At 49.8% G+C, this 20,556-nt stretch overlaps 1 protein-coding gene across 4 annotated transcripts in view; it reads left to right on the forward strand.

Moving 5' to 3' along the window:
* Window positions 1-20,556, forward strand: part of VWA3A (von Willebrand factor A domain containing 3A) — a 61,348-nt gene extending 40,792 nt beyond the window's left edge. For all 4 annotated transcript variants that reach the window (XM_049639147.1, XM_049639146.1, XM_049639148.1 and 1 more), the window contains exons 19-35: window positions 554-628; window positions 774-918; window positions 1,676-1,871; window positions 4,889-4,959; window positions 6,019-6,171; window positions 7,708-7,798; window positions 8,718-8,828; window positions 9,363-9,460; window positions 10,313-10,450; window positions 11,618-11,726; window positions 14,535-14,679; window positions 15,460-15,608; window positions 16,045-16,192; window positions 17,200-17,323; window positions 19,126-19,223; window positions 19,415-19,480; window positions 19,821-20,556. In XM_049639147.1, coding sequence (XP_049495104.1) covers window positions 554-628; window positions 774-918; window positions 1,676-1,871; window positions 4,889-4,959; window positions 6,019-6,171; window positions 7,708-7,798; window positions 8,718-8,828; window positions 9,363-9,460; window positions 10,313-10,450; window positions 11,618-11,726; window positions 14,535-14,679; window positions 15,460-15,608; window positions 16,045-16,192; window positions 17,200-17,323; window positions 19,126-19,223; window positions 19,415-19,466 — 1,903 coding nt within the window. In that variant the 3' untranslated portion in view covers window positions 19,467-19,480; window positions 19,821-20,556. The remainder of the gene's footprint in view (window positions 1-553; window positions 629-773; window positions 919-1,675; window positions 1,872-4,888; window positions 4,960-6,018; window positions 6,172-7,707; window positions 7,799-8,717; window positions 8,829-9,362; window positions 9,461-10,312; window positions 10,451-11,617; window positions 11,727-14,534; window positions 14,680-15,459; window positions 15,609-16,044; window positions 16,193-17,199; window positions 17,324-19,125; window positions 19,224-19,414; window positions 19,481-19,820) is intronic.

Below are 20,556 nucleotides of genomic sequence, written 5' to 3' on the forward strand. Positions count from 1 at the left end.
GGGGAGGGAGACGTCTGTGGGCAGGTCTCAAAAGATCAGGTAGAAGACTTAATCTTGAGCTAGAAAAGGGATTGCCTTTGAGAAAGGCAACCAGCCCTCTTCTCAAGGATTTAAATTCTGCCTCATGGGAAAATGAGATGATGCATTTTTTTTTTCTTAATTAAAAACTATCGTGCAGACAAAGTGAAAAAAATGAGTTATGGGGCTGAATCAGTGCTAGGGGGATTTAAAAAGGGGGAAATGACTCTCTCCTTTGGGGGTGGGGAGTTCACCCAGAGAAGGGAGCTGGTGTCAGAAAGGAACCCTGGCCATAGCTGGTCCTGGCTCTGTGTCTCCACTGACAGCCCCTCAGCTCTGCTCATACCGGGAATGTACTGTGACACGTCAGGACCAGCAAGGAAATCTGGTGGCTGGCCCAGGCCAGGGACATCCTAGCATTTTTCGGTGTAGTCAGAATTTTGCTCCCCAAAAAGACCTGGGAGCCCAAAGACCTGGGGTGTAGAGTGGCCAGATCTCCTGCTTAAGAACACACCCTCTTTCCTTCCCCGCCAAGGTTTGGAAGCACAATAGAAAGCTGGAGGCCAGAGATGGTTGCCGTGAACCACGAAAACTTGCAGAGCGCCTGGCGGTAGGTGACTGTCAGAGGCACCTGCTGTGTCTCAGGGCGGCCTCTGCGGTGCTGTTTTCTCTGTCCCCCTCTCCACCAGAATCCCCGACCTCCCTCCGGGGCCTCACAGCCAGCCTCCCTCAGCAAGGCCCTCCTTGCCTCCTAGGTGGGCCCTGACTCTGCAGTGTCACGGCAGCAGGAACGTCCTCAGCGCCCTGCGGAAGGCTGTGGAAGTGGATTTCAACGACAAAGACGGTCACCAATCTCAGGGCATCTACCTCTTCACGGGGGGCATCCCTGACCAGGACGTGGTGGGTAGGCCTCGTCCTGGGCATCCTTCCTGACCCCACATCTTCCCCTAGGTGAACGCCTAGATACGGGTTTCCCCAGCATGATTTTCCAAACTAGATTGATTTTATGTATGTATGTATTTATTTATTTATTTATTTATTATTTTTAATTTTTTTAAATTTATTTATTTTTTATTTATTTATTTTATTTATTTTTTAAAGTTTATTATTTTAAATTTTTTTTAAGTTTATTTATATTTTGAGAGAGAGAGAGCAGAGAAGGGGCAGAGAGAGAGAGGGAAAGAGAGAATCCCAAGCAGACTCCACAAACCATGAGATCACGACCTGGGCCGAAACCAAGAGTCAGACACGTAACCAACTGAGCCTCCCAGGCCCTGCCCCCCCACCCCCCCGCAAAGTAGATTTTAATGTGCAGAAAAGTCACCTGGGGATGTTGTGAAAATGCAGACCTTGTTCCCGAAGGCCTGGCCTGGGACCTGAGAGTCTGCCTTCCTGTCGAGCTCCCGGGAGACATCCATGCTTCTGGTCCCTAGACCACACTCGGCATGGCCAGGCTCTCAGGTCCACCCCCCTGGCCTTACCTATTAAGACAGAGAAATTGTGGCCCAAGCTCAGTTATCCTTCTGTCCTCAGCATCTAGTACTAGACCAGGCACACAACAGGCCCTGAAGAAAGAGGATTAGGCTCAACTGACCTGAAACCAGTCGCTACAGGAGCCCTCAGCTGTGGAGCCTTCCTGCCCTCTCTCCCCTCACAGCCCATGCTCAGCGCCTACATGGCTGAGGCCTGTGGGGGCTGCGATCTCCAGCTGAACATATGTCTCTTCTACGTGGGCGAGCCCCAGATGGACATCATGCCCCCTGCCCGCTATGCCAGCCGCACCGACACAGCTGCCGCCTACCGGGAGATCACCCAGGCCACGGCCGGACGTTTCCACTGGTTTGGAGACACAGGTGCATGAACGAGTGTTGGCAGGCCCCTGCACCTCTTTCCTTCCAGAAAGTTGTCTCGGTACCAACATAGCTCCCTGTGCCATAGATATGTTCCAGAAAAAGGGCGTGTGAAAATCACGTTTGAAAAAGCAGAATTCCTATTCTAGGGATGGATGGTGGTGAGGATTGCAAGATAATATGAACATACTTAATGCCACTGAACTGTACCCTTAAAACATGGTTAAAATGGTAAATTTTATGGTAAGCATATTTTATCACAATTTTTTAGAGGAAAAAAGGGGAAAAAAGCAAGCCTACTTAAAAATATTTTATTTACTTACTTATTCAGTTATTTATTTTTAAGTAAGCTCCACACCCAGTGTGGGGATTGAACTCATGACCCTGAAATCAAGAGTCGCACGGATCTTCCTACTGACACAGCCAGGTGCCCTGACTTAAAAATATGTTAAGGCCAATATAGGGTCTTAACCAAGGACAAGGCATTTGTAAAGAAATGACAACACAGGGGCGCCTGGGTGGCTGAGTCGGTTGAGCGTCCGACTTCAGTTCAGGTCATGATCTCACAGTTCGTGGGTTTAAGCCCCGCATCGGGCTTTGTGCTGACAGCTCAGAGCCTGGAGCCTGCTTTGGATTCAGTGTCTCCTTCTCTCTCTGTTCCTCCCCTGCTCACGCTCTGTCTCTCTCTCTCTGTCTCTCTCTCTCAAAGATAAATAAAGATTAAAAAAAAATTTTTTTTTTAAATGACAAGACAAAGGAAAGGGGGTTAGGCTGTTAGGGGCGGTAGACTGTGGGAAGGCAAACAGAAGGAGGGGACTAACAGAAGGTCAGGGTTGTTTTAGTAACAACCAGGGTTGTTTGTTGTTTCCGGTGCTTTTCCTCCTCTTCCTGGCAAGGCAGAGGGAGACACCCTAAAATGGAAATTTACATCCTGCTCTTAGGCAAATGGAGGTGGGAGGAGGGTAGAGAACTTTTTGACTGTTTCTCAGCTGTCTTCAGCTCAAAATAATCCTATGCCAAAGTGGCGTATTTTGGGATGGCATGCATATTCTGATCCCCTACAACTATCACAAAAAAAGAAATTGTTGGGGTGCCTGGGTGGCTCAGTCAGTTGAGAGTTCAACTCTTGATTGCAGCTCAGGCCATTATCTCAGTGTTTGTGGGATCAAGCCAGCTCTGTGCTGACAGCATGAAGCCTGCTTGGGATTCTCCCTCTCCCTCTCCCTCTCTCTCTGCCCTTTCCCCACTCGTGCCTACCTCTCTCTCTCAAAATAATTAAATAAACTTAAAAAAAAAAAAGTACTCACTGTCTAGGATGCCTGCCTAGGTCAGTCAGTAGAGCATGCAACTCTTGATATCCATGGCATGAGCTGAAACCCCACATTGGGCCTAGAGCCTAGTTAAAAATGAATAAATAAATTAGGTTTAAAAAAAAAAAGTGCAGGGGCACCTGGGTGGCTCAGTCGGTTGACAGTTCGACTTCGGCTCAGGTCATGATCTCACAGTGCGTGGGTTCGAGCCCCGCATCACGCCTTGTGCTGACAGCTCAGAGCCTGGAGCCTGCTTTGGGTTCTGTGTCTCCCTCTCTCTCTGCCCCTCCTCCACTCGCGCTCTGTCTCTCTCTCTCTCCCTCTCTTTCTCTCTCTCTCTCAAAAATAAATAAACACTTTTTAAAAAAAAGTGCTAACTTTCTGTTTTCTAAAGTGACATAAATTTTCTTTTTTCTTTTTTTTTTTAAACTTTTATTTATTCATTTTTAAGAAAGAGAGAGCCAGCGAGCTCAAGCGGGGGAGGGGCAGAAAGAGAGAGAGAATCCCAAACAGGCTTTGTGCTGTCAGTGCAGAGCCTGACATGGGGCTTGATCTCATGAAATGTGAGACCATGACCTGAGCCAAAATCAAGAGTTGGACACTTAACCGACTGAACCACCCAGATGCCCATAAGTTTTCTTTTTTAAAATATACTTTTAAGTATGTTAGATAGACATTATGATGATCATTTCACAATATATATAAATATTCATGTATATAACAAAATTATTTGTTGTACACATGAAACTAATATCATGTCATATTATGTGATACATTATGTCAATAATATATGTCTCAATTACATATATACATATATATGCTTTTAAGTAACAAAAGCGATAATACAGATAATGGATTAGGTGGTATGGAGATAAGGCAAAATCATCACTGGGACACAGGAGTGATTGAGGCTCAGGACCCACTAGTACATTCCACCCTCTCTGATTTAGAAACAAAGAATGACTCCCAAGGACATGAGTTACCTGTGGTACAAAATCAGTGGCATAGCTGGGGCTGGAACCCTGGGGCCCTGCTTCCCAGCTCTTTCCATGAAAAGCATTGGGCATATACATAGAAGTTATTGTCGGTGATGATTGCTAATAACAGGACACACTTCTAGAATAGTTATCATATGCCAGACACAGTTCCAAGCATTTTGCATGTATTAGTATTGATTCCTCACAATGATCCTCTGAAGTAGGTTATCCCCATTTTACAGATGGGAAAGCTGAGACAGAATCCAAAAGCATGTGGTTAGTAAGTGGTGGAACCAGGACTTGAACCCAGGCAGGCCAACTTCAGAGTCTGTCTTCTCAGTCATTACATTCCAGTCCCTCTCAAATAAGTCACCAATATTCACTACAGACACTAGATAGTTTAATCCTAAGGTGGGTCTTCTTATTCACTGGAATAGCGGGACCATCACTCCTAACCCATCCTTCCTCTGGGTGAAGGCAGTCAGCTGGGTGCAAGCCACTGGGTCCTGGGGCCGGCCCCACTACTGGTAACTTCAATGTACCTGCCCATCCCCTTCACCACTGGGTGGGGCTGTGGGGATGGGGGGTGGGGGACCTGGTCAGCACAGCCCATCAGGACCCCTTCCTGCCCCTCGGGCTCAGGTCACCTCCACACAGCCCTCATGTAAAGAGATATGGACGCTCTCCATGGTCTACACCCCTCCTCCATGCTTACGATGTGCCTTGCTTCCAGGTATTTACGAAAGCGATGACATCAATGCCATCGTGTCTGAGATGGAAAAGGCTCTCAACTACTCCCAAAAGGTATGCCTTATGTGTGGGGCAAATGACTGCCCTTCTCTATTTGTGCCCTGGGGCTGCCATATAAAGTACCACAAATTAGGCGGCTTAAAGCAATAGACATTTATTCTCTCACCGTTTCAGAGGCTGGAAGTCTGCGATTAAGGTGGCAGAAGGGCCATACTCCTTCTGAGGTCTCTGAGTAGAATCCCTCTGTAGCCCTTCCTAGCTGCCAGTGCTGGTTGGTGTTTAAAACATTGCACAGGGGGCACCTGGCTGGCTCAGTAGGTTAAGCGTCCGACTTGGGCTCAGGTCAGGATCTCACAGTTCGTGGGTTTAAGCCCCGCGTCGGGCTCTGTGCTGATAGCTCAGAGCCTGGAGCTTGCTTTAGATCCTGTGTCTCTTTCCCTCTCTGCTCCTCCTCTGCTTGCGCTCTTTCTCTGTCTCTCAAAAGTGAATAAGCGTTAAAAAAATTTTTAATAAAAAAATTTTTAATAAAAATTAAATTAAAAATTGCACTGATACATGTTAAAAATGGCAAGGAAGGGGGGCACCTGGGTGGCTCAGTCAGTTAAGTGTCCAACTCTTGATATCGGCTCAGGTCATGATCTTGTGGTTCGTGAGTTCAAGCCCCTCATTGGGCTCTATGCTGACATCTCAGAGCCTGGAGCCTGCTTCAGATTCTGTGTCTGCCTCTCCCTCTCTTCCCCTCCCCACCTCTCTCTCTCTGAAAAATAAGTAAACATTAAATTTTTTTTTTAAATAGCACTTGCCCTAAAAGCATAGTTGGCATGCTTTCTTGGCACGAGGGTTTGGGACCCCCAGGGAATTAACTAGCCCAGTGCCTGAGGGATCCCACACCCTACATACATGGGACTTACAATTAATAGTTTTGATCCACAGTGCTTATGGCCCCAGAAACAGGAGCCCAGAGGTGCCAATGGACCCAGTCTCTCCTGCTGTGTGTGTGTGTGTGTGTGTGTGTGTGTGTGTGTGATGTGCATGTGCACTCTGTCTGTCTGTCCCCTGCTTGGAGGCACACCGTGGCTGGGGTGCTGCTAACCCGCCCAGTCCCCATTGCAGTGTGCCTTACTGGTGTCCTCGCTGAAGAACCAGTCTGGGAAAGAAGTGGAAAGCTCAGCCCTTCTGAAACAAAAACCAAAGATGTTCAAGCAAAGAAGTCAGCCCAGGAAACTCTATTCTTCCAAGCCCACAGCTCCCTCGGTGGCCAGAATGGTTTGACTCCCCTCCCTAATAACACAGTGTGGATTTTGTTGCCACCTTGTCTCCTGGTCTTTCCTAGATCTTAAAATGACTCAGGCCCCTCTCCCAGACCCCAGGGCCAGCAGGGTGGGGGCAGGGTGCTCAGTGGTCAATGTCCCGGGGGTACCTCCAGCTCCCCCTCTTCTGGGGGATCTGCTTCTCAGCTCTGGGGGCATCTCTGGCCTCCTCTCCACCCACCTTTGGCTCTGCCTGGCTATCTCAGCTTGATTCCCGTGCCGGGTACTAAGAACTCCATGGAATTGGCGCCCACTGCTACATCTGATGGCTGTAAGGCAGAAGGGCTTATCCTGGAGGGTCTGTTTGGGCAAAGGGTATCTAATGGGCTCCTGCTGCCATGGGAGCCACTGCTGCCCAAGGCTTAGCAGGGGCCTGATAGGACCCTGAGGGTAGACCTGTGCCTGCGAGGGCCTTATCCCCGTCACAGCCGATCCAACCTGTCCTACCTAAAATATCCACCCCACTGCAGAAATCAGAGGGACCTCAGAATGACCCCGGACTCCACAGTGCTTGTGAGCAGAAGCAGCAAATACCTGGAGCTCTTCAGTGTTTCACTGATGGACAGATCCTTGCAAACATAATGCATTTGCAGAATGAGGGGACCAGTCCGGATCTTGTGTCGCCTACTCTCAGCCTGGGAGCTGCACTTCCAGGAGGTTCTGTCCACACAGGTTCTGCCCTCATTCAAAGAATTCAAGCAGGTTCCAGGAACCAGCCCAGATGCAAATTCTGGGACGAAACCCCGGAGTCTCAGGGGCTGTGTCTTGGGCCTTCGGTGCTTTCCGAGCCGATTCAGAGTGAAGAGGTTTGGGCTGTGCCAAGGCCTCCAAAGAGGCTCCTGGAATGAGGGCCAGGTAGCAGCAGCCAGGCCTTTTTCACAGCAGCTCACAGTGGTGTGAGCTGGTTGGTCCAAGGCCCTGGGTAATTCTGTTCAGCCATTGCCACATTGCACTTGTGCCCAGTAATGAAGGACTCCTCCCTTAAAACTGAGATGCCCAAGAAGGCACAGAAGTTACCCAAATGGTTGCTTGTCATGCTAGAGGCCCAAAAATCCCAGTCCTAGGAAGAAGGGTGGTAACTGAAGCAAGTTCTGGCAAATCCCACGGGTGTGCTAGCATGCCCTCCCTCCCTGTTATTAAACACACACACACGCACGCACACAATTTTTCACCTCAAAACCCAGTTGCCTCTGAATCTGCTGCAGGAGATGGGGCACACATGTCAGAGGAATCGACTCCCATAGGCCCCTCCCTGCATGGCTTCCTAACGGACAGGCTGAGACTGGGGTTTCATCCCAGAATTTGGGAAGGCAGGGGAAGGCGATGCCTCTAGGCTGGCTCCTGGAACCTGGTGGAGTTCTTTGAATGAGGGCAGTGCCCACGTGGGCAGAACCTTCCAGAAACACAACCCCTGGGATGGGAGTAAGCTACACATGGTCTGGGCCTGCTACAGAGAACAGGCCACTGATAGGAAAGACGGCCTGTTTTCTAGAGCCTTAAAGATGACCGTGACAGAGAGAAGAGCTCCCCCTTGGAAGCTCTGACATGGCGGCCACTTAGTGGCAAAGCAGGCGTCCCACCAGGTAAGCGTGACCGTGCTCAGGCTGGTGGGTAGGGGGTGGAGGGCATGGCCAAGACATGTATTAATTATAATGGTAACCAAAATGACTGATGATCATGAGTCTTTTTCATGTGCTCACCCCTCTGCTAAGATTGTCCCAAGTAAAGCTTACGATAATCAGTCCTGTGTGACAGGTAATCTATTAGTTCCCCATTTCACTGATAAAGAAATTTAGGCCCAAGACCGGCTAAGGATAATGACCAGTGCCAGCTGGTCATGACAGGGCCTCAGTATTTTTATTTAAGTATTCAGCTCATAGAAGTAAGACCATGTATCTTATTAATTTTTTTAAGTTTATTGAGAGAGGGAGGGAGGGAGGGGTAGGGGCAGAAAGAGAGGGAGAGAGAATCCCAAGCAGGCTCTGTGCCGCCAGCACAGAGCCCGATGTGAGGCTCGAACTCACGATCCGTGAGATCAAGACGCAAGCCAAGATCAAGAGTCGGATGCTTGACTGACTGAGCCACCTAGGCGCCCCCGTGTATCTTATTTCTAATGTCAAAGACATAGCAGAATGGTTCAGAGCAGAGTTGTGGAGTCAGCAAGACCTGGGTAGAATCTTTGCTGTGCCCTTACGGACCCTGGGCCCCACTCGCCTTGACTATAAACTGGGACACGTTGAGGATAAGATAATACGGGTTACGGAAAGCACTTAGCGCCATGCCTGGCACACATCAGTACTTGGTAAACGGCAGCTTTAGCTGTTGCCGATGCAGGTGAAGCCAGAAGACTTGGGGGTAGTCCCTGAGGACCTCAAGGCCATTTTGGAGGCCTAGTTCAAGGGCAGAGCATAGCTGAAATTGACAAGTCTTCCAGACAAGCTGGACAGCGTCACCGCATGACCCCACGAGGCTGCTCCAGCCAACAGGCCAATTTTCCTCCAGCTTCAGCCCAGCCAGTGAAAGAAGGGACCGCAGAACGGAGGAGGAAGACCAAGTGGAGGGAAGCAGAGACATCTCTCTCACTGTTTTATACGGAGACGGGGAATAACGTGGGTAAGCGGGAGGTTACACAGATGTCTGGATGGCCCTGTAAGAACTGTAAGGTCAGCAGGCCCGTGGGTAGGGAGACCCCTCCAGCTGTCCCAGGACGCGGGCAGCAGTGTCTCCGGAGCAGGCGTATCCTCAAACCACTCAGGTCTCCCAGTCCAGGGAAATGGGCGTGCAAGTTCTTGACACCGCTCATCCTCCATCAGAGGCAGTGTCCTCAGCTCTGAGGCTGATTGGGAAATTGGGAAGGGAGTGGAGATGAGTGTCCTCGGGTCCCTACCCACTCCCCCCCCCCACAATTGATTGCTGCAAAATGGTACAAGTCTCCCAGTAACGATTCACTGATGTGTAGAGAGGCGAGGTCCCAACGCTTCCCCTGATCCACCTAACAGCCTCCCTCTACCTTTCAGCAAATTGGCCTAAGGAATTTTCCAGCTGCTTTGATTGACAGAGAAATTAAATGCAAAAGGAAGCCCAAGAGGGGAGTGGAGGGGAGAGGGAAGAGAGGTGCACGAGGTAACCTCACTCTGTTTCTCCTAGGCTCGGTCTACAAGAAATACCCTCAAGGAAGGGGAATACGAAGGGTTAGTTCTTCTATCCAGTTGCCCAGGAAGGATGCAGTTTGCTCAAGCCAAGAGGTATTAAGTTCTTGGAACCTGCACATACCCCTCAAGCAATAATCCCTTCCGCCAACCTTCCACTCGTAGGTAGGTGGACATACTTGGACGTGAAGAGGCATGTGCTCACAATGGCTGCTTAGTGTGGCAGATGGGGAAAGAGTTTAAATAGACCTGTGTTGGAAACCTGGGTCTACTGCTTCCTAGCTGGGTGATCTTGGGCAAGTCATTTAGCTACACCCAATCTCAGTGTCCCCATTTGTAAAATGAATCCAGTTGTATATCTGCTAGGATTGATGACTAATTGAAGTATATTTTGGGTAAAGCACTTAGTAGTGTCAGAACCTTCTGGCTGCAGGCAGGACAAATCCCCCTTCTTGTTCATATCCTGAAGATACAACCATTCGATGAGAGTCTCTTTCCACAACCATTCAGTAAGAGTCTGAGCTTGGTTCTGACTGGAGCCTGAATCGATCCTGGAGCCATGCTTGATTGCCGTGAGCCTGCCCGTTCTTGTATCTCTCACCGTGACAAGGAGACAGAGATCACCCTAATTGGTTTAGAGTCTGAACTTCAGACTAGTCATGGCTTTCCACTCAAATTTTGTGGGAGAGAGTTGAAATGGCTATTGGAAAAGCAACAGCGTCCACCAGACTAGAAAGTAGCAGGTTCCCTGTTGCCGGTATTTCTTGTGCATCTCTCCCCAGTGCAGGGGAAGGAATCTACATGCCCTGGGTGCTCCATGAAGACCTAGAAACCCCACACTGCAAACACGAGACAGATTTCAAATACAACATTTTAATAGATGAGTCAGACCATCATTCAATTAAGCCTACATTACCCAAGATAATAGTTCTTTCTTTTATTCTACAGTGGGTAGCAAATTATGGGCTCAAAAAACTGAGGATGGAAATCTCCAGATACATCGGTCCCAGCTGCACTCATCAGAAGTCAGCCCAGGGGCTGGCGTCAGCCAAATACTGCAACATCCTGCCCAGTATAGAGATCAATGTAAGTCATGGTTTTTGTTGCTATTGTTTCTTTTCTCCCACCTCCTGCCTGTGATCAGCTTCAAATGGCACAATGTGTTGGTGAGAACTCCATGAGAATGTACATGGCTTCTCTTCCTGCTTCTATCCAAAATTGGGACTGTTCTTGGCACATAGGGATGCAGATACTGTTGGAAGAAAAGTCAACTCCTTAGGGTGCCTGACACCATTTTCCAGAGCTAGAAGGGCTCCATGGAGTGAGAATTAGAAATAGTTGCTGAGGTGGGCTCCTGGATGGCTCAATCGGTTGACTCTTGATTTTGACTCTGGTCGTGATCCCAGGTCAGCTCAGGTCATGATCCCAGAGTAGTGTGATCGAGCCCCTCATGGAGCCGGCTTAAGATTTTCTCTCTCTCCTTCTCCCTCTACTCCTTCCCCCTGCTCTTTCTCTCTCTGTCTCTAAAATAAAAATTTTAAAAAACCAAACACACACAAAATAGTTGCTGAGAATAGGGTACTGGCTGAAGAACTCAGCAGAACTCTGTACCCCAATATTGCTGATGATTCTGTTAAGATGGGGAGCATCAGGGGGTTCCCTCCTCCCCTGGGGGGGGAGTGTTTTCTAGCTTCTAGTTTGGGGATAATTTTTTCATTGCTAAAACACTGGAACAAATAAATTTAGTACAAATGAAAAATGAATCATGCTGTTTTTATTTTTGTTTTTGGAAGACCCCATTTTCTGTCCTTGCCATTTTACGTGACGTTATTGATGTTAGGGGAAACTAGAAAGCCAAAAGTAGCCACCAAATGCAAAATTATTCACCAGAAGGATTTTATGGGGGTTTTATCATGCCGTCCCCTTCTCCATCTAAGGTCATCTTTTAGTTTGACATTTATGGACTTCCCATCCTACCATGAAGTGTTTTCTAATTTAAAATTTAGAGATGCTATGTTTTTTATTATTTCAGTGGCTGCATGTGCCACAAAACCATCATCCCAATTCCCCTACTCCTTCTAGAACCATAAATCTAGTGGTTTGGTAAAAGAAAAAGCCTTTAAGCAAATATATATATGCCTAATAGAGGTTTTTGGAAATTATTAACCACAACCAACTAAACTATTTAAGGAGATGATGGGGATATGAAGAAAGCTGATGGGGCAAAGTTTGCCTTGGCTTGTCTTAATCCAGGGGGTAGTGAGACATATCCAGTGGACGCCCAGGGAAATGGAAGCATACATCACATGTCTGGAGAAGGTGATGAGGCGCTATGTCCAGAGGCTGCAGTGGCTGCTGTCTGGTGAGCCTGCCTGCTGTCCTGGAGGGTGGAGGGGCATGAAGGGAAGTACAAGGTCAACCCAGGGATGAGGGTCAGTCCTTCCCAGACCAGGTGCACAGGTCAGGGATGAGGCCAGAAAGGTCATCCAGTTACAACATGATTTCTGGATTCCAAGGTCAGGCAAGGTGCCGGATGATAGGGAGGTGGAGCATGGGCCGGTGGGCACCAGAAGGGACCCAGGCCTGTCCAGGCACACCCTGCAAGGCCATGTCCCGCCCCTTGCCTTCCTGGATGTGACTGAGGGGCTTTCTCTCAAGAGGCTCAATTCAACATTGATTTGACCCTCATAGAACTTGTCTACAAAGGCAGAAATGAGAGGGAGTCCTGACAGAGAAGAATCCCCTGTTCTTCTTTACAGAGGGCACCAAGGCCCCTCCAGGGCAGGTGGACAGCAGGGCTGGCCCAGGAGAGCCAGACTCACACCCTAGAGGAGGGTGGGCTGGAGATCAAGAGACGGCCGGAAGCATCAAGTTCAAGAGGCCAGGCAGATAGCTGGAGCTGGACAGGAGAGTGTTTAGGCTTTGGGGCCTGGAGGGTTCCTGGGACAACAGGAGGAAGGAAGGAGGGAGGCTTTTATAGAGGTCCCTATGTGGGCTCCTCAGGGTCCCACACAGATTCATTAGATCCGATCCTCTGCAGTAGAACCTGGTAAAACAGACCATGTGCAGTGGGGTATAGTGATGACTGCTGCTTTCCAAAGCCTCTGGAGGGCGCTGCCAGAGCCACGTGTAGTTGTCGTGTCAGAGGCTGACACGGGGGCAAAGAGGTTGTGTGCCTCTCTCCAATCACAATGCACACTTGCTGCTGGGAAGGGTGTGAAGATCAGCAATGCTGCCACCCCAGTGCCACCCAGTACTTCAAAACACCACCAACACTTCCACACCCAGGGCTGCTTCACTTATTCACTCGTTCATTATTCAACAAATGTGTGTTGCTCTCCCGCCAGGTGCTGGGGAGATGGTGGAAGGCAACACCCAACACGGTCCCTGAGCTCGTGGAGCATATGGTCTAGGAGACAGACGTTAACCAAAGAGTCCCACAGACAAGTCTAATGTCACAACGGTGACGTGTGTAGGGAGGAGATAGGCATGGGCAGTGAGAGACTCTAAGAGGGGCAGCGGGCCCGGATAGGAAAATCACAGGAGGCTTCCCTGAGGAGCCAAGATCTGAAGAGTGAATAGATGTTACCTGGGCAAAGAGAGAAAAGACAGGCATGTTGAGGTGCTGGGGGCTGGCGGGGTGTGGGGGGGGCGGGCAGTCAGTGCTGAGTGTAAGGACTAAAAGGAAGCCTGTGTGGCTGAGGACGAGGGAGAGTAAGAATGAGACCATCCCAGAGAGATGAGGCCATGCCCAGTCTTTGTCCTTCATCCTAAGAGCAATCGAAGCCACTAAATGTTTTAAATAAGGGGGAAATGATCAAGTTAGCATCGGCAATCATCGCCCTGGTTCTGCATGGAATACAAATTGTTGAGGGGATAGAGCTCGTAGTAGCTCGGGTGAAAGACTGGGCTAGCTGGGAGAGGTGGGGATGGTAGAGATGGACGGACTGGGCAGAGTCAGAGAGATGCAGGAGGTCAAAACGACGGGGCTTGGTGCCTCGCACTGTTTCCACCATCTGGTTCCTAAGACGGATCGGCCAGCCGTTTGCAGTTGGAGTTTCCTCGACTCAACTGGCTGGCTGGCCATCTTCATGGAACGTCTCCCATGCCTCAGGATGGCCCCTCTCTTGTCATGTGGACATGAGCACTGCCAGGGAACACCCCAGATGAGTCCTGGAAGGTTCCCGGCCAGTGGGTCCAGCCAGCTCAGTCCATCTTTTCCTGGAAAGCAGCCGATCTTTTCTGTGGCAGTTTTTCCATTTTTTTCTACGACTGCCTCCAGGAAGGTCGCTGAGGCGTGATTCGAGAACGCTGGATGCGTTGTCTTCTGTTCTTCGGCTTTCCCCTGGGTCACTTCTGTATTTAGCCTCGTGAAACTAAAGGCTAGGGTTAGTGGTTGTCTGACTAAAGTGTGGGTTGGAGGACATGGGTTTCTCAGTGGTCACTGCCAGTCTGTGTGACCCTGGCAAGGGTCTCCATCCCAGTCCTCCTGATTCCTTCCAGAGAGTCTTTCTCTCTGTCCTTGAGCATGCCATGCTCCTCTCCTCTGGCCCAGGCTTGCCCAGGCTGTTCCTTCCACACCTTCACCTCTTTCCTCTGCTAGCTGCCCATCCTGCAGTGGTAGCTCACCCACCGAACTCAGATTCTTCCCACTACTGCTCTGTCATGACCCTCGGAGAGCCATAGCTGTGGATTTAACATCTGTCTTGCCAGGCAGCCTCTCTCCATCACACTTTGCACAGTGCCGGGCTCCGCTGATGTCTGTTGACCAGCTGACGGACTCCGTGCTCCATAACATCTTTTCCAGCCCCAAACAATACCGTAACACCACTTAGTCCAGGCGCTTAACTGTAGGGATGAGGAAACTCAGGCCAGAGTGGTTACAACCACTTGTGCAGGTGATCACAGATCACAGGCAAAGACACAGCTGAAACTGTGATGTCCCAAAGCCCAGGCCACTGACCGGCTCTGCCCTTGGACAACTGACGCCCCTCACCCCTCGACAACATCACAAAGGCCATCTCCCAGTGGGCTAACATCTGATTGTCGACCAGTGGCAACAGGTGTATTTGGTAGACCTTGTATTTGATAGCTGCCGCCAGAAAAACCAGCAGTGGCAGGAGCGACCCCTCACTCCTTCCCTGCCTCTGCCCCCACGCCCTCGGAGCAGGGAGCCGCCGATTATTTGGCACCATTTTGGAGAGCAAAGTGTGCATCCTGGTGGACACTTCGGGATCCATGGGCCCCTACCTGCAGCAGGTGAAGACGGAGCTGATTCTGCTGATTTGGGAACAGCTGCGCAAGCACTGTGACAGGTGACAGGCAGGGGGCGAGTGGGTGCGGGGCAGGAAGCGCTGTAACAGGCAAGAGGGAAGGGGGCGAGTGGCTGTGAGGCAAGAAGATCAAAGGGGAAGTTCACTGGGCTTCCCTCCTCACCGCTCACAAGCCTGGAGCTGTAGCTTATTTGAGCAGTAACACTGCGTCCTGTTGCAGAAATAAAGCAGCCTTCAGAAATCCACCTCTGGCCCAGGGACCACTGCAAACAGAGCAAAGGAACCAGCAGATGAGCTTCAATTGTAGATTTCAACTGAACTTGATTTTTTTAAGAGATTGGGGTTTGGGGTTGTTTTCTCTACCCAGAAAAATTGACCCTAGGAGACGGTAGGAGACTGGTCCTAGACTGGGACTCATCCTTGCCTTAATAACAGCAAACATTTATTGAGCACTTGCTGTGTGCCAAGCACTTTACGTGCATGATTTCATTCAATCCTCACAGTGCCCCAGTGAGGTATTTCCATTATTATCCCCAATTTTCAGAAAAGGAAATTAGGGCTTAGAGAGGTTAAGTAATTTGCCAGAGATCACATGACCTGTAAGTGGCGCAGAGGTGGGGTGCCGATCTATTTCATCTGCATCTAGAATCGTCAGCGTGTACCTCCTCCTTCTCATTCTCCCCGAGGGGCCCCGGGGCTCGATGTAGGGTCTTGACACTGATAGGCTTGCATGGTCCTCACAGAGGTTACTTCACCCAGGCATCTTCTAACCCATCTCTTTCACCTTCTCTCTGCCCCTACCTTTTCCACTCCCCTCCCCAGGTTTAACCTGCTCAGCTTTGCGGAGGACCTACAGCCGTGGAGGGACACTCTGGTGGAGACCACAGATGCAGCCTGTCACGAGGCTATGCAGTGGGTGACCCACCTGCGTGCTCAGGGGAGCACCTCAGTCTTGCAAGCATTACTGGCAAGTTCTGCCCCTGAGCCCGACTCCGTAGCAAAACAGAAATACCATCACCCCTTCTACCGATCCCGCGTTATGCTTTCAAATTACAAAGAGCACTTTTAGATCTATGAAGTGTTACTTTATTTCATTGTCCCGACAACCTGGTGAGAAAGTGATCCTCGTTCTCACTTTAGAGTTGAAGGCACAGAGGCTCAGAGAGGTTAAGTGACTTGCTGGGGTTAACCAGCCCAGAAGTGCACCATGCTTTCTCCTAGACCTTGGCAGCTTCCTTGGTCTGTGATAGCGAAAGGGGGGAGGGGAGAGTCTCTCACTCTAAATGGACAAGTCAGTGGGATCTAATCAGAACTATTTCCCTTGGGGACAGCAGGCGATTCGTTTTTGCCCTTCCTGATTAGTGCCTAGCCCTGAGCCAGACCATCCTCCCGCTCTCTTTCAGAAAGCCTTTAGTTTTCACGATGTGGAAGGATTGTACCTCCTGACCGACGGGAAGCCAGATACAAGCTGCAGCCTTATTCTGAATGAAGTCCAAAGACTCAAGGAGGAAAGAGATCTGAAACTGCACACCATTTCCCTGAACTGCTCAGGCAGGTGGGCAAGAAGGAGCAGGGGCTGAACTGTACGCCTTTCCCACGGCTGCGTGTGTGAGGTACACATGTGAGCAGCTGGCCCAGTCCAGGGACTCACTTTAGACCCCAATCTCTCCGGGGCCCAACTCTGTGAGTGAGAAATGAGGAGGGTGCAGGCAGGCGTTACATCAGAGTGAAAGCCCTCCCTCCACCTCCAGCTTGCCCCTCTCAGGCACCGCCGTCCTGACTTTATCCAGTATGAGAATGGATTTGCGTCCATTCCCACGGTCACGTGTGGTCTTCGCCCTCCCGATCTTTCTCGGAGCACATTTGTGAAAATTGATGGGAAAAATGTTTAAAGTAGCATTGCCACGGTTATTTTTTTATAAACGATCACCGCAGAGGAACATGTGTTGGAAAAGAGAGATTCTGCTCCTTCAGAAAAAGACTTGAATGTTTTTGGCGAAACTGTGATTACTTTGGTGAATTTTTTTTAATGTTTATTTTTGAGAGAGACAGAGAGAGAGTGAACAGGGGAGGGCAGAGAGAGAGGGAGACACAGAATCTGAAGTAGGCTCCAGGCTCTGAGTGGGGCTCAAACTTAGAATGATGAGATCGTGACCTGAGCCAAAGTCAGACACTTAACTGAGCCCCCCAGGCGCCCCGCTTTGGTGCATATTTGATCTGTCTAAACCACGAGCTTCATAAAGGCCACGCTTGTGTCCCTGCCAGCCCCAACACGTAGTAGCAGGCACTGGCTCCGTGTCCAATTAAGGAACATGTGCTGGCTGTGTGCTTTCCCACTAGCTGGCGACCCTGAAGCAGGGAATCTGCTTCGTGCAGCAGCTGCCTCACCCATAAACTGACGGGGGTGGGCTTGGTGATGCCAACGTGGTCTCAGTGGCACAGGGCCTCAGGGTCCAGGGCCCACTGCCGCACAGACTTAAGCTCCCCACAGGCTAGGGGTGCAGAGGGAACTTGCCTGGCCAGTCAGCGGGCCGGCCTCAGAACATCTGTTCTCCCAACTAGGACGGCGGTTGACTTCCTGAGAAATCTAGCCTCCCTCACGGGGGCCCGCTATCACTGCCCTGTTGATGAGGACACACTCTTCAAAATCCACGGCCTGCTGACCAGGGGCTTCGTGGACGAAAGGGTAGGTTGTGGAGCGACTGAGTGAGGTCTGTTCAGATGTCTCGATATAACGTCATTCCCCCCTACCTGAAAAGATCTCTGCTTCTCTTGTGAGAATACAAAGTATTGGCTAGAAAGGGCTGTGTTTCCCTGCTGCTCTTCCTCGAGGCTGGCTCTCCTCGGAGTGGGAAAGCCACAGAGCTTGGAGGTGTTATTTATTTAGTCAATCAATCAATCAATGAATCTCTACACGCAACCACCCAATACGGGGCTTGAACTCACAACCCTGAGATTAAGAGTCACATTCTTGGGGCGCCTGGGTGGCGCAGTCGGTTAAGCGTCCGACTTCAGCCAGGTCACGATCTCGCGGTCCGTGAGTTCGAGCCCCGCGTCAGGCTCTGGGCTGATGGCTCGGAGCCTGGAGCCTGTTTCCGATTCTGTGTCTCCCTCTCTCTCTGCCCCTCCCCCGTTCATGCTCTGTCTCTCTCTGTCCCAAAAATAAATAAAAAACGTTGAAAAAGATTAAAAAAAAAAAAAAAAAAAGAGTCACATTCTTTGCCTACAGAGCCAGCCAGGTGCCCGTGGAGGTGTTATTTACTAACAGAACAGTTCACATTCATTGCACTTACTTGTGCAGGTCCATTGCTTTATACAGACTACCCCTTTCAATCCCCTTAACCACTATTATACCCATTAAACGGATGAATAAATAGGCTCAGTAAGGGACAGGAATACACCTAAAGACATAGCAAATGGTAAAGTCAGCCCAGACACTCATGCTCTTAACCTCTTTGCTATAAGTCCTGCTTATTTCTGTGTCCCTGTGTTCAATTCATTGAAACACAGATATTCAAATGATCTAAGTAATAAATCTGGTAAAGTCACAGTTTCTATCACACATGCCAGATACGAGAATACCAAGGATCCTCTCCCGGTCTGACTGAAAAGCTAAGCACGTGTTTATACCTTTTGGGAGCATGGTGCTCTCAGAACATTTTCAAGGCAACAAATCATCATGTAAGACAACCGACCAGAATTCCAGAACCTCTTTTTGGAGCTTAAAGATGACTGCCACAGGACATGGCCTAATTTGTGAGGTCAAGTGCTTTGCAGGACTCCTTCGTTCAAATACGTCTTCTAGGGATAAATACTACAAATAGTTCAGAGAACAGAACAAGTGACAGTAACAAATATTCACCTGTCCTTATAACCCAGGAAAACAAACTTGACAGTGTTGCAAAAGTCCTCAGTTTGATGCCACAAAAAATCAGGTTCTATGAATAGTCTCCAGATGCAGAATGGGATCATTCCTCTCCTGCTGCGAAGGACAGAGGGAGCCTCTTTCTTTCGTACATTCTCTTGCTGATCGTGAGCACTTGTGTCTCTAACTCTAGCCTCTGGAATTCCACTGGCTGACACAAGCGAAAAGCTGCCTGTGCAGCTGTTTTACTAGAAGCAATAGGGAAAGGGCAGAATAGATCTCACTGGGTAACGGTGAGATAAGGAGCATGTTCCACTTCTGTTCTACTGAGAAGAGAGGCGCCGACTGCCGTGAAGTCCAGTGAACACCTTGGTTCGCCGCTACCCACCCCGCTGACTCTCAGACACCTTACCTCAAAGTGTTCCACTTGCAAAGTAGCTACCTTGGCAGGTGGTGAGCTCCTTGTCTCTGGAGGTATGCAAACCGAGGCCCACAGATTGCCTGCACTGGGTAGGAGGCTGCATTTGATTAGCTCTAATTTTTTTTTTCCTGAGATTTTGGATTTTCAGGTTGCACCCAGTCATTGAGTGGATCTAATTTCACACTCATTTCCCCTTTCCAAGGACCCCATATTGCCACTATTTGAAGGAGATGATTTGAGAAGATTGGCCCAAGAGATCACCAAGGCCAGAAGCTTCCTCTGGAAGGCCCAATCCTTCAGGTATGCCCTTCGAGCAGCCCCTCACAGCTGCCTCGTGGCTCTAGCCCACCCAGACCCTGGGCCTCATCAAGACTTGGGCCCACCCTGGTGATGGCACAGCCTTCCTGCAAGAGCTCCTGCCTGCTTCTCCCCACCAGGCCCAGAAATCTGGGCATCAGGGGGACCTCCTCGCTTCATCTCCTGTCCACTAGGTCTCAACTCCAGAAGAAAAACAACACAGAACCAAATGTCACTCTTTTCTAGAGAAGGGTTCTCAGGTAAGAGGAGGTGATGAGCTCAGGTAAGAGGAGGTGATGAGCTCTCTGTCTCATAAGTATCCACCAAGGATGAGGCAGCATGCTCAGTGTCATGGGTAGTAGTAACTATGGGGAGGGAGGGAGGGATTGGAAATAATGATTCCTCTAAACTGAAAGGCCGTCTTACAAATAATCACTCGCTCAGCACACACTGGCCCTGAGGGTGAGGTATCCTAGAAAGCTGTAACCCAGAGTTCATCCCCAGGAAACATGATCCCAGGCACCGGGGCTCTCTGGAAGCTGAGGGAGGGAATGCTCTGACATCTCAGGTCCACTCTAATGTTCCTGCCCTGTCCCCCAGCACACCCTACACTCCAGCCACAGAATTATCACTCGCTAGAAAGCCTTGTACCAAGCCCTGCCTGGAAACGCCCTTCTTACCCCCTCTGCCTGGTGACTCCTGCTCATCCATCAAGGCACAACTCATATGGCATCAGCTCCACTGTGAAGGTGTCCCTGGGACCCATCAAGAGCTTGGAGCCTCTAGCCTTCCTCCCACTGCATCCGGACCAAACATCTGTTTTCACGGCAGTGACACTTAGCATTTATGATGCCTAGCACTCCTTACCATCCTTCCTTACTCCCTTTGCCAACTCTTTTTCTTGGCTGTGAGCTCCCCCAGGATGAGGCTGGTGTCCTCGGTCCCCAGAACCTGCCACAGGGGCAGACGTAGTAAACTGTGAGCATCCAGCTTAGCTGTGGGAGTCCGGCTCTGGAAACCAGCCAGAGCTTGTTATTTCTGCCCTGGTCCCCTCACCCTCTGCTTCCCACCACCCTGGTCCAGGGGGGGTGATGCAGATTCACCATCAGCCCATCTTGGGAGCAAAAACCAGTGAGACTTACCACCTGCCCCCTACCTGTTCAACCAAACTGAATTAAGGTCTGCCCTGCTCAAGCGGGTGAAAATTGGATTGGGTCCACTGGGCCCGGCGCTGCTGTGTACATATGAAATGACTGTCTCATGTATTATGTGGTCTGGAGTGATTTCCTGAGATGAGAAAAAATTGCTTTTATTTAATTAAATAGAATCAAAATGA

Source organism: Panthera uncia, chromosome E3 (assembly GCF_023721935.1).
Source record: "Panthera uncia isolate 11264 chromosome E3, Puncia_PCG_1.0, whole genome shotgun sequence".
Classification (NCBI taxonomy): Eukaryota; Metazoa; Chordata; class Mammalia; order Carnivora; family Felidae; genus Panthera; species Panthera uncia.